The sequence below is a fragment of the Oryzias melastigma genome, linkage group LG3 (assembly GCF_002922805.2).
Source record: "Oryzias melastigma strain HK-1 linkage group LG3, ASM292280v2, whole genome shotgun sequence".
Taxonomy (NCBI): Eukaryota; Metazoa; Chordata; class Actinopteri; order Beloniformes; family Adrianichthyidae; genus Oryzias; species Oryzias melastigma.
The window spans coordinates 25631262-25647306 of NC_050514.1; the positions used below are offsets into that span (position 1 = coordinate 25631262).

A 16045-nucleotide genomic window follows, 5' to 3' on the forward strand; every position below is an offset into this window, starting at 1 on the left:
AGGAATGCAGCCCTCCTGGATAGCATATCACCAGCTTAGGTAATAGAGTTCTCAGTTTTATAACTTGTTTTTCACTGTAAAGCATTATGAAGAGAACAATAATTCCTTTTTTTTAATTATTATTTGGAGTTATTATGAACTTTGGAAGACTGTTTATGTTTTGATATTGGTTAGCAATAAGCTTACATTATTGCCAGCGGCATTACTTTGTCCTTCAAAGTCTCTTTTCAATGTGGTGTAAAGAGGGTTAAAAAACTGTATCTGTGTCGCCCCCTGGTGGTCGTGATCCATCACTGCCGCTTCGCTCCAACATGGCAACCAGGTGGGGGATCTGCAGCGCGGGCCGCATCAGCCACGACTTCGCGGTGGCTCTGAAAACTCTTCCTGCTGAGGAACATCAGGTACATTCTGCTTTAAGATGGCAAACAGAAAAAAAGAAAAATGCGAACCGAGCCGGAACCTCTTATAAGCGTCAATGGGTTCAACACGGAGAGGCGTCACGTGACGCTGAGATTTCCACTTTTTTCTTTCACTTTTAATTTTCACAAATCAGATTTAATCTTGTGTCATCAGCCCACACCACTTTGCAATGAAGCAAAAACAAAAAAAACAGGTCATTGAGTTTGTGTGACATGAAGAATTAACTTTAAAAAAATGTCAACAGAAGGTGCTGCACATTTACCGTAATTTACAGACTAATCGGGAAGTAAGAATTCACTAGAAATGTATTTGCAGGGATTTTATTGCACCACAGTACACAAGAAAATGCAAAATAACAAACTTTTGTATGTTTTTATTGTGGTCTGAATAGAAATGTGTCATAAGTAAGAAGAAATTTCCAATAAGAGTTCAAGAATATAGATAAATATGATTATTGTTACATATGTAGATACACAAAAAATAAATAGTGAAATATCTGTAATTTTAATAAATATAAATTTGAACTGTCTAGGGATGCATTTGAACGTGTTGGGAAATGAGAAAACATGACTACATGTGGCTGAGAATTTTTAAGACTTTTACAAATTTACTACTCATTTTGAATTTTTTTTTTATTTTTTAGCCCTATATTTCCTGTAAAAATGTTTGTCCGAAGTGAAATATGATCATCATCATAATAAAGAGGTGGTATGAGGCGCAAACCAAGTACATATAAGAAAAGATCGGTTTAGTTTTGCAAATATTTTCAAATAAAATTCAGCAAATAGAAAATAAAACCAGCTCTACTGTAAATGTTTTCACAGGTTGTGGCTGTGGCTGCTCGAAAGCTGGAGGATGCTGAGGAGTTTGCCAGAAAGCACAGCATCTGTCGGGCGTATGGCAGCTATGAGGAGCTGGCCAGAGATCCAGACGTGGGTCAGTGACCGGGTTTGATTCACAGCCATCATCATTTCCTGTTGTGCTATACTGTCCATAAGTATTCACTCAGCTATCTTTAAGCATTTGAACTGAAGTGACAAACCTGTCATAATCCGTTGGGTCAAAGATAAAGTCAGAGCTTTAACCATTTTGGAAGGTTTAGAAAAAAGTAGTATACTTAAGGTTTATTTTATGAAGTATACATGAGTACAGTTCATTATTTAATGTCTTAATTTTTCAGAGAATTAAATTGTACTAACCCTCACTAACATCAGCCACAGCAAGAAATTAAGCTTTTAAGTTGAGCTTTCATATGTTTCATTTGTGTTTTAATTCTTCTGAATGACTTGTTTTTTTGTTTATTGTGTTGGCATTTGGACATTTATAATCTGTTATTTTTGACTTTATTTATAAGTATACCAAGTTTACTATAGACCATGTACGTGTAGTCTATGAAGTAGACTGATTGTACCAACTTTTTTTGTTAATGGGCCTTTGACAGTTTTTCTACTAAAATCAGACGCTGATGTTGGTTGAGATGTGCCGGTTCACAGTTCCCTTTAGCAAAAAGTTGTCTCTACTCACCAAACAAACTTCACACTTTGCTCATTCTAATCAGACTTGTACCACTCTTCTAGTGACCTCCAAATATCGTTGGATAAAGTCGTGAGATTCGTTGCATCCGGGGGTTTTAAATTGCTGCATCCGTCATTTTTCATGATACTTTGGATGTTAAGATACAGCTAAGCCATGAAAACCAATTCTATGAAGCTCTCACACTGTTCTCGGGCTTCTTTGAAGGCCACATGAAGTTTGAAGGCTCTTTCTCTGCAGAAAGTCGATGAGCTGTGCATGCCTAAACATTGCTGCTGTTGCTAGGTTGTGTGACTTGTAGCCTAGCTGTTGTACCCAACACTTCCACTTATTTACAGGAATATTTAGCTAAGTGGAAGCCATGTGTGTCCTCCTACCACAGCACTGGGATTCACTGAACTCTCCATGCCCTCCTCTGTGTGTGTCTCTTCTATATGTCTGCAGACGTGGTGTATAATGGCGTAATCCACCCTCACCATCTGAAGACTTGTCTGCTCTTCACCAATGCCAAGAAGAATGTTCTGTGTGAGAAGCCGCTGGCCATGAACACCAAGGAGGTGAAGGAGATCCTGGACTCTGCAAAGAGGAACAATGTCTTCCTGATGGAGGTAAAATGAAGAATAAGTTGGAGAAAATATAATTTTTTTTTCAAGCATTTCACACAACCTATGGACAAACGTCTAAAAAAAATGTAGCACAGAACCTTGTCAGCTTGTCTATTAAAATTTTATTTTTAGCAAACACATTTGCTTATTTATAACATTTTGATCAATTTCATGAGAAATAAAACAGAATTCCAACGTTGTCTTCTCTGCTCCAGGCCGTCTGGACCCGCTTTTTTCCGGTCTCCGTGGAGATCAGACGGCTTCTGGCTCAAAGGGAGTTGGGCGAGGTGAAGATGGTCCGGTCCGAGTTCGGCAGACCACTGATGCACGTGCCCAGGTTACTGCAGAAGGAGCTGGGGGGAGGAGCTTTGCTTAGCATTGGCATGTACTGCCTGCAGCTGGTGTTGATGGTGTACGATGGAGAGAAACCGGAGAGCGTCCAAGCCACAGGGGTCTGCTTGGAGACGGGTAATGCTAATGATTTGATGAATGATAGGAGTTCAAAACGAACAACATTTCTGTTCTACATCTTCCATGCTTTAGGAGTGGATGAGACCGTGGTTGTCACTTTGAAGTTCTCCAAGAACCGATTGGCGACCTTTACTTACTCCTCCCGGGTCGCGCTGCCAAACGACGCCATTATCGTAGGAACAAAGGGGACGATTCACGTGGGTCTTCTAAGTCTTTTTACCAAATAAATGCCTGATGCTTTTACTGTAATCCTTCTAATTTCCTCATTACAGATTCCGGAGAAGATGTGGTGCCCCACATCATTGGTAGTCAACGGGGAGGAAAGACGTTTTCCAGTACCTGAACCCAGTTTGCCTCTCAACTTCCCTAACGGCACCGGTCTGCGCTACGAAGCGGAGGAGGTTCGGCTGTGTTTGCTCAAAGGTACTGCGGTTTTCTGGAGATTTTTCTCTGACTCTAAGATTTGTTTTGTTTTCTGGGAAAAAAAAATAGTGTCTTTATCTGTACTCAAACCTTTTGAAGACCCACTCCAACGAAAATAGTGTTTTTAACATGTTCTTGTGTCTGGAGGACGTATACGAAAAAATGAAGCTTAAAATTGCATTTATGAGTATTTCTTGACTAAAATCATGATGATTCGGGAGGACAAAAGAAAAATTGTATTGGTATTGGTTTTGTAGAAAATACAGTGAGCGGGCCGCAAGCTTTCCATGCCCATCTTTGTTATCTTTGTCTGAGCCAACATCTGCCTCTAAACTGCACGGCTGGATACCTCAAGTATTGCGCACCATTTTTGTTGCAAGGTTACGATTATGAGGGGCTGTAAGCTAGCAGGAGAGAGTGTAAACAGATGGGATGATGGGAAATGGGTTCAGGCTTACTCTGTGCCAACAACTCAGTGGCTGCCGCTCTGCAGAAACTACGTCCTACTGTGAGATCGGAGTGGATCTAAAAAGTGAATCTTGAAAAATGGGCGACAAAATTTTTTACTTAAAATGCCAAAATGGACATTAAAACCCAACTAGTTATCTATATTCATCCCTTTCATGTTTTTAAATTCAAGTCTACAAATGGATAAAAATTGTTTACAGACCTTCAAGGACTGACTAGTTATTCAAACATTTAAAAATGTAAATAACAGTTTTTTGTTTTTTAAAGGCCTAAAGGAGAGCACCATCATGTCCCATGCAGACTCCCTTCTGCTGGCTGAGTTGGAGGATGAGATCAGAAGGCAGGTGGGGGTGGTGTACAGTCAGGACTGTCAGTAAATGCTGAACTTCCACTGTGGACAAAAAAAAAAAACACTTTCTAACAATAAATAATTCCATTGATTTTTCTATTCTTACACCTGAATGAACCCAATGTCAAACTTATTAAAACATGTGTAGAAAACATTAAATCATTTAAGTGAAAGAGTCATTTTACTTTCTTTAAAGTTCCTGGTGGATCATTATTTCAGTCACAAAACACTGCAGGAGAGCTCAGGTGGGTGTTCATCTCTTTTATTGATGGAACTTCAGTCTGTGGAACAATTTAGTACACCACGTAAATATAATAAGCTCTTACATATTAGTTCTTACATTTAGTAATACAATCAGAAGCATGTTAGACTCACGAAGACATCTGCAAAGGGTCACCAACAAAAAAAAACATCTACTCATTAAGTTTGTGAGGATAGAGTTTTGTCTCAGTCAACAGGGAAAAAAGAAGTGTGCTCAATCATATCAGCAGTCTTCAACCAACACTGATACAATCCAAATGCAAAGAAATGGAAAGATTTCATGGCAAATATAATAAAACAGTAACTTTATTAAATTCTGGACTAAAACACCCAAAACTGACTTTTTCTATTAGACAAAATATAAGTAGAATTGGGTGTTTTGAAACAAAAGTCAAGTAAAAATGAATGTAACAGTGTCTGTAGCTAATCAGGAGTGCAACATTATCAGTGACACAGTCAAAGCTGGCATTAAGGAACACACAGACGGCACAACGAAGCGTCTGATTGGATGGTGTGGTGAGCTCGCCAAGCGCTTTCATTTCAGAATCAAGTCTTTTTGCTTTACATAGGAAGAGGAGTGAATTCAATCAGCGGTCATTGCACTCGAGGTGACCCGCTATGGTCAGCTGGCTCCGCCCCCCACCACCCAAACAAAAGCTCAGAATGCTCATGCACGCAGACGAGGAATGCATCCACTTAGAAGGGAAAGAGTGCAGCAGTTTCTGGAGGTCGTTTTTATCTGAGGCCACATCGACTGAGAGAAACAATTTTAGTTAAGGAACAAAACTCCACTCCCACCTAACACAAGTCGGGCCAGCGAGGCCATGGTCTTATCATTTCTTTGCATCGTGTCTAACAGTTGGGTCTGTCCACTCGGGTGTCACATGAGAAAGGAGGAATGCACGAGTGAGGTGTGGGAGGAGGAGGAGGAGGAGGAGGGTTATGAAAGATAGATGAAGGTGAAGGGAGAAAGCTGGGTAGTCGTGTTATCGGTTCAGGGCACCAGGATCACACGCATGGTGTTGGTGTAACCAGAGCCAGGACGCCAGCCGGTTAGGACGATGACAACATCCCCCTCTTTGAAGAAGCCTCTGGCTTTGCCTGGAGAGGAGAAGAAAACAAAAACAGCTCAAATTCTTCAGCAGTACTCACTCAAAGCACTACAGGAAAAAAAAATGGCTGCAAACATTTCTTCTCTACTAAAAACCGATGACTCACTTTCGTATTAATACAACCTGAGAGGGATTTGTGGCTGCTTACCCATTTCCATGGCAAAGTTGACACGCATGTCGACATCCTCCGCCCACACGTCATGTGCAGGCTTGGTGTAGAGGACGGGGAAGATTCCACGGTACAGGTGGGCCTGGCGAGCCGTCTGCGCGTTACGTGTCACAGCAAGAATGGGAGCACGAGGTCTGTATCTGGAGATGAGATGGGCGGACCTGCAAACAGAAACACAACAAAAAAAGCTTAAGAAAAAAGAAAATGAATACCCAAAATGAAATAAGTCACCTTAGATTATTTTACATACATCAGGTTAAAGGCATGCATTTATCACAACGGGATGAGCACATTGTTGCTTCTGTTAAGCCCCATTATTTAAAAAAAAAAAAAAAAAAAAAAAAATCTTAATATTAATCTGGCCCAAACTGCTGACAGCATAGCACAGAGCACACAGCATCTACACATGCAGTGCACTTTTGTTTTTTGTTTTTTAAAGTAATCAATGTCTGATGGGATTAATGCAAGAGAACAATCTGGGGTTTTTCCCAATCATTTGCGCCGTTAAATAAATTAAGATTTTAAAAAAAAGAATGACATTCTGTGTCAATTGGAAATCCTTATGAGGTTGATTGGTTCTAAAAAAAGAAAAGAAAAAGTAACACTATAACAAAATGTAATTTGCCCCAAATTTCAAAGTGCCTTCAGATATTTTCACAAAACTTGACTTCTTGATATTCAGCAGAACAACTTTATTAGTTTAATTAGGTTTTATTAATTCTAAACGTCTACATAAAGTCAAAATATTTAATTTGCCCCACTTTTAAACTTTTGATGTTTAATGTAGTTAATCCAAAGAAGTCAAATCTGTCAAAATATATGAAGACATCTGGTGAATTATAAAAAAGATGGACACTTGAGGTTGCTGTCTGTAGCCCAAATGATGTTCACTATCAAACTCTGATCTTTAATCAATGAAAGACGTAAAAATGTCTGTTCTTATTCACCCAGGTTGATTTTGTTCTCCAAGATTCATCCATTCCAAAAAATAAAGTTAGGTCCTGCTCAATGTTGTTTTTTCAACTATTTTGAGAAAGAAACCAATAGCCGACTAAGGTTATGTCCAAATCCCCCCCCCTTACTGAAAACCTAACGTACATAGTGAAGGACTATCTAGTGGATTTTAAGGTTTTTGTTTTTAAACTGCAAATGTGACAAAGATTTCAAGTAAAAACCTAATATGAGCATTTTACAGATTATAAATCCACCATGTTCTGAAGATGAAAACTTGGATGGTTTATTTAAAAAAATCATTTAAATGTCTAGTGAGCATTGATGCCTACTTGTTTTTCCTAGAGACTTCTGGGAAATTTCTAAGGCACTCCATTTTGTAATTGTAGAGTCAGACAGCACCACAAAATGGCAAACCCACTATGGTTCACTAAGTGGTGAAAGAATTTGGACAGAACCTTAACATGAGGAAAAAAATGTTCCGCTTTAAAATGTCAAACTTTAATATTTTCAAGTAACTTCATATGCAATGCCAGTGTGTCAGTTGTTCTTGGAAATTAGGATTTATAGTTGTAATTAGTTGTAAAGCTCTTGGGACTCTCTAAACACCATCATTAAAAGTCTGGTAGACATCTGGATTGGGCTACAACCCCCCACCCCCCATCACCGAAAACCACTTCATCTACATAAACATCACTGTGTAAGAAAATCAATGAGGATCACTGGGTCTGTTCCATTCTGGAGGGAGAATCAGGAGCCCAGTATTATGGGCTGGGATGAGTTCAACATTAGCTTACCTCCAGGACCGGGGGGTCATTTCAGCCCCCTGTCCCTCTTTCTTACCTCCCAGTCTTGGTGAGAGTAATGATGGCACTAGCGCAGCACTTGTAGGACGACTCCACGGCCCCGACTGCGACCGCCTCTGAAGGGTCTCTGGTCAGCTGGGTGTGCCTCCGCAGCTCCTCGAACAGCTGACTGTGGAAGGTGGCTGCTTCGGCCTCTCGTGCTATCTGAGCCCCAAAGGGAAGGGTGGGCCGGGCGTTACTCTCAACCACACGGTCAGAAGACACTCATCCCACCGGGAGGGATTGGCAAACACCAAACTTGACCGATTGTAAACTTATATAAAGAATGTTAATTATTTGAAGAATGAACCAATGTGTGAATTTTTAACTTTTTCACAAAAGGATAAAAATGATCATTTGTCAGTAAAGGTGGTCTGGTTTAAGTGTTTACCAAACCTCCCAGTTACTCCCTCCGCTGATCCCTGTCTGGCCCTACTCTCCCTCTTCCAGCATAGTTTGGGGATTCCTCAGGGTTCCATGTCAGGAGAAACTCCCTACCTTCCAGAGCCTGTGAGCACAATGATCGCAGACGCTAAGCTCTTAAAGGAAGCCTCGACGGCACCGATCGCAATGGCCTCGGCGGGGTCGCTGCAGTACGGCGTGGAGCGACGCAGGTCCTCAAACACCTGCCGGTGGAACATGGCCGCCTCGGCTTCACGAGCGATCTGCCACAATCGGGGCGAGAGGCGTAGAGCAAAACCAGTCCCACAACAGGCACACAAGATGGAAAAGGAAAGAAGCACAGGGGGGTGGGGGGTGAAAGAGGAAAGTTAAGTTAAAGAGACAAAAAGGTGTTTAAGAAAAAGGACAGAATTAAGGGTTAAAAAAAGCAGTCAGCAGAAGAGTGTGCAGTTAGCAGGAGACACAAGGAAACATTAAGAACACAATCAAAACAATCACTTAAAACAGCTTCAATTATTATTTTTGAATAAAATGAACTCAAAAAGCAAATAAAAAAGTCTATATTAAGATGAATTATTAAAAAATAAAGGAAAATCAAGAAGTGGACACATGTTTCACAGGAGAAAGCAGAGTTCAGATCGCACACACTGCACACAAATGTTTGTTAGGAAGTTAAAAGCAGCCGGGACGAACTGACGGATCGGGATTCTTATTACAGATACTGAAATTGATCCGAGCCGCTTTCTAAGAATCTTCTTAGGGAAAACTGCACAATACAGTAAGAGTGTTGAGTCACTAAGACGAATGCAGAGGGAGGTTAGGTGGAGGACAGAGAAATGGACAATCCGTGCATCCATGCATTAGATACCAACTGTAATTTGATACCACCATGCCAAGCTATTCATTTTTAATCCTATAGCCTCCACCCAAAAAAGGTGCTTTGCTGGTTTCTGTCCCTACCTGCAGGTTTCACTCAAACACAGGGAAAGCAGTGACTTTAATGCCATCACTCAGTGAGGATGTACAGAGAAAAAAAACAGTCGTTTAGAATTTGGAAACTGTTTGAAGATGCAATAATTGTGAGGGAAGAAAAAATAAATCATGTAAAGCAGCAGCTAGAGAGACGTTTTTAGATGCAGGCAGCAAACATTTGATTTAGATTTGAAGGAAAGTGCTCACATGCCATTAGAGCACAAAAAATAACATGCATTGTTTGGAAATGATCAAGTTCTCATGCTTATAGTTAGCTATGTTTACATACGTGCTGTCAAAAGCATTCTCTACATTATATGCTCAGTAACTTGTTTATTACAAAAGTCCAACAGTCTAAATATTATCATTCCAACAATGGAGATGATGAGCCTCTGACAAAGGAACATGTCTCTCAAAGAGCCTATACCATGAAAAGTTAATTTTTTGAGATTTACATGTTTTATAATGTTCATTCCTCACTTTAAAAAACCCTAAGCTATTTCATATAGATCACCCAGGTGAGTCTGGATAAGGTTAGGTTTAACAAATGGAGAGGATTTTTTTTGGCAAGTTCAGCAAGCAGATAGATGATAAAACCATTTAAAAAATACAGAAAACACCTCCACCCCTTTAGCATAGCAAGTCTTATTTTAAACAACTACATGTTGCACTAACAAGCTTTTCAAATAATTACTTAGAAAGAATAAAAAAAAAAGACATTTAGAAGTTGCTTCATTTCCTACAACTTGTTTTTAATTAGATAGAAATGATGTAGCATGCATTTTTTTTTTAAGTATGCAACAATTTAATGTTTGATTTATTCAAAGACTAAGAATGTCATTGAAGTGAACTCACCATGTGCTGTGTGCGCACCGCCTCCAGAGGGTAGTCTCCCTTAGCCGTCTCTCCACTCAGCATAATGCAGTCAGCTCCATCCAAGACGGCGTTCGCCACGTCACTGCCCTCAGCACGGGTGGGTCTGGGTTTCTTGATCATGCTCTCCAACATCTAAACAGTTAAGTAGTATTTAGCTCACAAACAAGCAAACGAATACTTCCAAATACAGGTGCATAGTCCCCTTCAGGAATAGTCTGACCTGAGTGGCACATGTTATTGGCTTGCCAGCTCTGTTGCAGCGACCGATCATCATCTTCTGAGCTAGGAAAACCTTTTCAGTGGGGATCTCAATGCCTAGGTCACCACGAGCAACCATGATGCCATCGCTAGCCTCCATGATTTCATCAAACCTGGAAATGAGAAGAAAACAAGCAGCTTAATGCAAGTTGTTGTAGGAATCCAAGTTCACAAATCCCTGATGTAGATCGTTTTTCAGCAAACTCCCTCATCGTTTGGTTGCTTCCATTAGGCTGCCCCCACAGTGATTGGTTAATCACCCTGATGGTCTCCTTCACTATTAAACATCCTCTTCGGTCATCCTCTAGACATCACTTCCTCATAGCATTATTTACCAACATAGTTCCTGTCCCTCCTATCATTTTGTCCAAACCATCTCAATCTGCTTCCCTGCATTTATCTCAAAACACAAGTTGTTCTTCTAATTCTGATTCTATCATCATATTCAAAGAGACCCACAATATCTCCAGCTCTGCCTCCCGTCTCTTTCTCAAAGCTAGTCTCTAAAGCAACAACATGGCCTCTCTAGCCATAGTTTTCTACACCTTTCATTTCATTGCTGACACTTTTGTCACACCTGAAACCTTCCTCTATCTGTTGTTCCAACCTTTTGCAGACACCTCTTCCCTACTCTTTCCATGGCTAAGGACCTGTTGACTCCAAATACTTAAAGTCCTCCACCTTCTTCACCTCTGCTCCCTCCAGCCATTTAATTTGAGTCTCTCTCATTTACACACAAACACTGTCTTGCTGTGGCTGACCTTCATTTCTCATCTTTCCAAACCTCCCCCTCACATTGTCGTCAGTTCAAACCTAGCTCTTAGTGCAGTCCCATCTCCACCTTCAAGAAGTCCCATCACTACAGCACATCTCAGTCTTATAGTTCTCAATACACGTCTCTGCCACTCTAGACCAGATCGCTTCATACAATAACACAGCTCTTCTCTCTGTATCCTACAAAGACACAATGGAGCTTCTGACTTTCTGTTTTTTGTGGTTGCATTTTTCAACAAATTTCAATGATGTCACTTTAAATTTCATTTTACATGTACAGGGTTCCTACAAGTTTCCTCAAATTAAAGACTTTAAGACATTTTTAAGCTCATCCATATAAAAAAGTTAAGACCATTTTCTACACCCATTTCTCATTTTATTATCAAAACTGTAGCTTCTCGTTTGTGGTCTGTGCTGTGATGCACTTGAATGCCTTTTTTCTTCTTTTTTTTAATCAGGTGGTCTGCATTAAGCATATAGGTGCATAATGATTTCTTATACTGCTGTTTATTTCCACTGTCTGATCAAAATAATTGCTGCTAAAAAGAAACAAAATGCATTATAACAAGAAATGTGAAATGAAGACCTTTCTAACAGCACATTTTTAATACAAATATAAAAATTCAAGACTTTTTTTCCAAGGCATTATTTTCAAATTTGTAGATTCAATGCATTTAAGACTTTTTAAGACGCTTTGGAAACCCTGATGTAGGATAAAATTTTACTGAACATGTGAGAAAACAACAGTCAACAACCAAGTGAAGTACAAAAAGAGGAAGCTAATAGCTTCATCTACATTCTCACCTGCGAACACCTTCATGGTTCTCCAGCTTGCTAATGATCTTGATATTTTTGCCTCGCTCTCCCAGCACCTGTCGGACAGCATGCACATCTGCAGCTTTACGAATGAAGGAGGCGAAGACCATGTCGACACCCTGCTCCACACCAAACTGCAGGTCTTTGATGTCTTTTTCTGACACGGCCGGCAGGTCCACAGCAGCACCAGGAAGATTCACGCCCTTCTTACTGCCCAAGGTGCCACCATTTTCAATCTCACACATGATGAAATCAGACCCTAGAAAATATTCATTTATATTAATAATTTAAAAAAACGATATTATTCCAAACCATGAGGTGAACTCTTCCTTTTCTTACCAATTTCCATAACTTGGAGGGAAATAAGTCCATCATCGATGTAGATTTTGCTGCCAATTTCCACCACTTTGGTAATGTTCTTGTAGTCGAGCCAAAGGATTTCTTCACCGCAGTTCTCCTGGTAAGCATCATCTAACGTGATCTTGATTGTGTTACCCTTCTTCAGCTCCACTTCAGCAGTGCCGCTCTGTTGATTAAAACAATGTTTTAAATTCAATAGGGTTTTAATTTATCATTAAATTCACACTTTTCCTCACATTATGTGTTATTATGTTAAAACCCATAAAAAAGTAACAAACTTACTCCTTTGATGAGACCAGTCCTGATCTCAGGGCCCTTGGTGTCCAGAGCAATTCCAATGGGTCTGTACTGGATACTTCCAGGTATGAAGCTCTCACAGGCTTCACGCACGTTCTTGATGGTCTCTGCGTGGTACTATAGAAACAAATACAACATCAGTAATGGTACTAAACAACAATTTAAAAGCAGGACTGGATAGTCACCACTGTTTGAAACCAAGATAGCCTTCAATCATTCTGACATGATGTTTACTGAAAAAAAAAAAAAAAAAAAAACTGCAGAAACTATAGATTTTGAAATAAATAAAATTGTACTTATTTCAGCTTGATACATTTCAGGCTAACCAAGGTATTCAGGGTGCCAGATAAATTCTCTTGTCATTAAATACTACTTCAAGCATGCACACTGCAATAAAGTTCCTGACTAAGACCGTCTCTTGCACTAAGATATCGCAATTATAAGATGTCCTTGAACACACCTTAAGTTAATATTACACATAAACTAGCATCAAGAGCTGCACTTCCTGCTGCTGGAATTCATTTGTAAAAATGGAGTTGGAAAAAGGCAAAAGAAGAAATTCTGCAGAAAAGTTAAGTGACAACCATCTATATACAGAAGAAAAATATCATGAACATCATTTTCCGAAGTTCATATCAGGAGACTCTCCCCAAGGTACTGTCAGAAGATATGCATTTAAAAAAATCAGTGCCAATGTGGATCCTATGCAAGGTTGTAATGAAGGACTGCCCAACCCTGATCCTTCAGATCTACTACCCTTCTCCGTGTCACAGTTCTCCCTGCTCCACTCCTCCCTGATTATCTCTGTCAGGAGTTCAGTCAGACCCCGGAATCACCTGATCCTGATAATCAACAGCTGCTGTGCAGATAAATGTGGCAATTATGTTATGAATTACTTTCTGTTCGATAAGGGTGTCAAGCAACTACTTTTTTCTTTAAATACTGCACTTTAACATTCCTGATATATTTTTTAAAATAATTATATAATATAATAGTTTTTATAATATATGAACGTTTTAGCCGAAGAAAAGTGAAAAGTTATTTCATTGCAAGTCTAGTGAACCAAATGTATGTTTGCAACAACAAGGGCATTTGTATTTTTCTTTATGTCAATTCTTTTCACAGCCACATAACCGAAATGTCCCATATTACTCTGCTGGCTTCTTTAAAACAAACTCTTGCTTCATCATCGGGACAAAAACAAGCATTAACAATTTAAATTTCTCTGAAAAGATCAGCATATATATATTGCTTTCCTTTGCCACTGCAGTCATGGTCTATGCCGCACTGCACATCCATTAGTCCACTTTTTGTGAAAAGAAGATTTACACCAAAAAAATAACAAGTACTAAAATGTATCTTTTGTAAGTGACTGTGCTACAAGCAGGATAATGCCCTTCTAAATGTGCATGATCAGAAATGAATGCACTTTGCAGAAACAATCATTCAACGCTATCTGTTCAGGTTTCATGTCGCGCATTAATTTATGATAATGTACACTTCGTCTGGCATTATCCCTTACACAACTCATACTGAGCAATTTGCTGAATATCATCTAGCAAATTTTATAGGGGACATAATTTTAACCAGTTTCCATGTTTTATTTATTTCGCTATACATCAAACAATAAGTAACTTAAGCATAGGAAAACTCTGCAGCTCCATACATATCAAGATTGAGCATGCTCGGTGGCAAAACTTTTCACCATTGTGACTGTGGCTGGTCTGTTCTGGCTTGAAGTTGTAAGCTGATAACAGTTCTGAATCAATTACGTGCCTTTCACTCTAGGGGCAAGTTAAACTGTAAACTAACAATGACATGAAAACGTCAGTGTAATACGAGTTGCCACATAATTCAATATACTAGTCACTGGCTTTGCTGAGATAAAGCACAGAGACGTTTTGACCACAATTAAAAAGGGTCATAATCTGAAGGTTCAATGGCCTCTTTCCGACACACTTAGAACAAAAACTCTGTTGACAGACTTACTTCATGTGAACCATGGGAAAAGTTCATGCGAGCTATGTTCATTCCAGACTTGATCATCTCTTTCAGCATTTCCACAGAGCGAGAGGCTGGTCCTGTTGAGAGTTGATGTGACACAAAATCTTCTGTCATTCTACATTTTATGCATACATACAGTGGTGGACAAAATTGTTCATACCCCTCTGTTGAAGAAGGACAAACCCACAATTCTCACTGAAATCACTTGAAACTTCCAAAAGTAACAATAAATAAAAATTTATTGAAAATTAAACAATCAAAATCAGCCATCACTTTTTAATTGTTGATTAACATAATTAATTAAAAAAACAAACTAATGAAACAGGCCTGGACAAAAATGATGGTACCTCAATGAAAGATTGAAAACTATTTGACCAGAGTGACATGATTAACTCAAGTGTCCTTTAATTGACATCACAGGTGTTTTATTTATTGTTACTTTTGTAAGTTTTGAGTTATTTCAGTGAGAATTGTGGTTTTTGCCTTTCTTTAACTGAGGGGTATGAACAATTTTGTCCACCACTGTATTTGCATTTAAGTGTACTCCAAGATTCCCATTTCTGTTAACATCTGTAAAAGTTATGCTACTATTTATTGTCTTATTGTACAGACCCTCCAAGCATTTGTTCCAACTTTAAATTGTTAGGAATCTCATAAAAGCTTACTTCCATGAACACAATCATTTGAACTTTATTAAAGCTTGTTGTCTGGTAGAGGACAAAGAAAATAAAGACCAACCAATGGTGCAGATGATCCCTGTGTTGCGTGCAGTGGTGGGTTCAGAGTCAATGTCAAGTAGGCACATATGTTCCAAGAAGGTGTCAGCCATGGCAGCATTGAGCTGCTGGGTCTGGATGAAGGCAGAGCCCATGTCTGAAGACTTTGACCCGGGCATGTTTCTTGGAGCAAGTGAAGTCCTGCATGAAAGAGACAAAAACAAAAAACAAAAAAAAAGAGATGGTGCAAATTTAGGGGGTGCCAGATAGATGAAGCAAATAAAATAGTTAAAACTGCGATTGAAATACAAATTTGACGATTGCTTTGTTTATGCAATACCACAAGCACCAACATAACTTGTTTGGTTACATATCCTGGCACTGTGGTTAAAGTTGTAAGGTTAGCCTATGACAGCTCCTTTTCAATTCTCTCAAGTTTTAAACCTAAACTTATCTTTTAATAACATTTAGGGAACAATTCACTAATACAGCAAATCAAAGATTTCAATATTTCTTCATTAGACACAGTAAAAGAGGTGCTGCGCAATTTCTGATTTTACTAGAATGAGAAAAAAAAGTTTACAAAATGTGCCAACTAAAAACAGGAAGAGTGACCTTCCTTCCCCCTTGAGGACACACTTATGCAAGAGCCTGTATGAACTTTCCAGCCTAAAGCCATACTTCAACCAACTGACAGTGTATTTTAGCAGGGTGCAGCACTGCACGTGTGTTGTTGAGGAATGCACCTCCTTTTCAAACTGGTACAGTGATTACACAATTACAACCCAGTCATTTGAAATGATTTTATGAAAAGCTAATCACAGTGAAATTAAACTAAAATGTTTGTGTTTTGTTTGTTTTTTTTTAATTAAAAAAAAAAACCTATTCATTCTGTGTCTTCTTCACAACTGTCCCACCCATGGGACAACCTTAACTCTAATTATGTCAGGAGGCTTTTATGCA

General features: G+C 39.2%; 2 protein-coding genes across 3 annotated transcripts in view; one reads left to right on the plus strand and one right to left on the minus strand.

The window, feature by feature from the left end:
- The window catches only part of LOC112160989 (trans-1,2-dihydrobenzene-1,2-diol dehydrogenase), a 9958-nt gene extending 5586 nt beyond the window's left edge, over positions 1–4372 (plus strand). The window contains exons 2-8 of the mRNA XM_024295934.2: positions 312–401; positions 1245–1356; positions 2398–2561; positions 2774–3026; positions 3102–3226; positions 3302–3452; positions 4188–4372. Of these exons, the coding sequence (XP_024151702.1) occupies positions 312–401; positions 1245–1356; positions 2398–2561; positions 2774–3026; positions 3102–3226; positions 3302–3452; positions 4188–4297 (1005 nt within the window). The 3' untranslated portion in view covers positions 4298–4372. The remainder of the gene's footprint in view (positions 1–311; positions 402–1244; positions 1357–2397; positions 2562–2773; positions 3027–3101; positions 3227–3301; positions 3453–4187) is intronic.
- Positions 4373–4515: 143 nt separating this feature from the next.
- Positions 4516–16045, minus strand: part of pkma (pyruvate kinase M1/2a) — a 15549-nt gene continuing 4019 nt past the window's right edge. Inside the window, exons 2-11 of one of the 2 annotated variants that reach the window (XM_024295933.2) lie at positions 15105–15283; positions 14352–14443; positions 12348–12479; positions 12045–12231; positions 11694–11964; positions 10078–10228; positions 9837–9989; positions 7606–7772; positions 5791–5972; positions 4516–5631 (exon numbers count right to left, since the gene is read on the minus strand). In XM_024295933.2, coding sequence (XP_024151701.1) covers positions 5525–5631; positions 5791–5972; positions 7606–7772; positions 9837–9989; positions 10078–10228; positions 11694–11964; positions 12045–12231; positions 12348–12479; positions 14352–14443; positions 15105–15261 — 1599 coding nt within the window. In that variant the 5' untranslated portion in view covers positions 15262–15283 and the 3' untranslated portion in view covers positions 4516–5524. Of the gene's footprint in view, positions 5632–5790; positions 5973–7605; positions 7773–8105; positions 8273–9836; positions 9990–10077; positions 10229–11693; positions 11965–12044; positions 12232–12347; positions 12480–14351; positions 14444–15104; positions 15284–16045 lie in introns of both variants that reach the window. The other variant, XM_024295932.2, reaches the window with a different exon arrangement.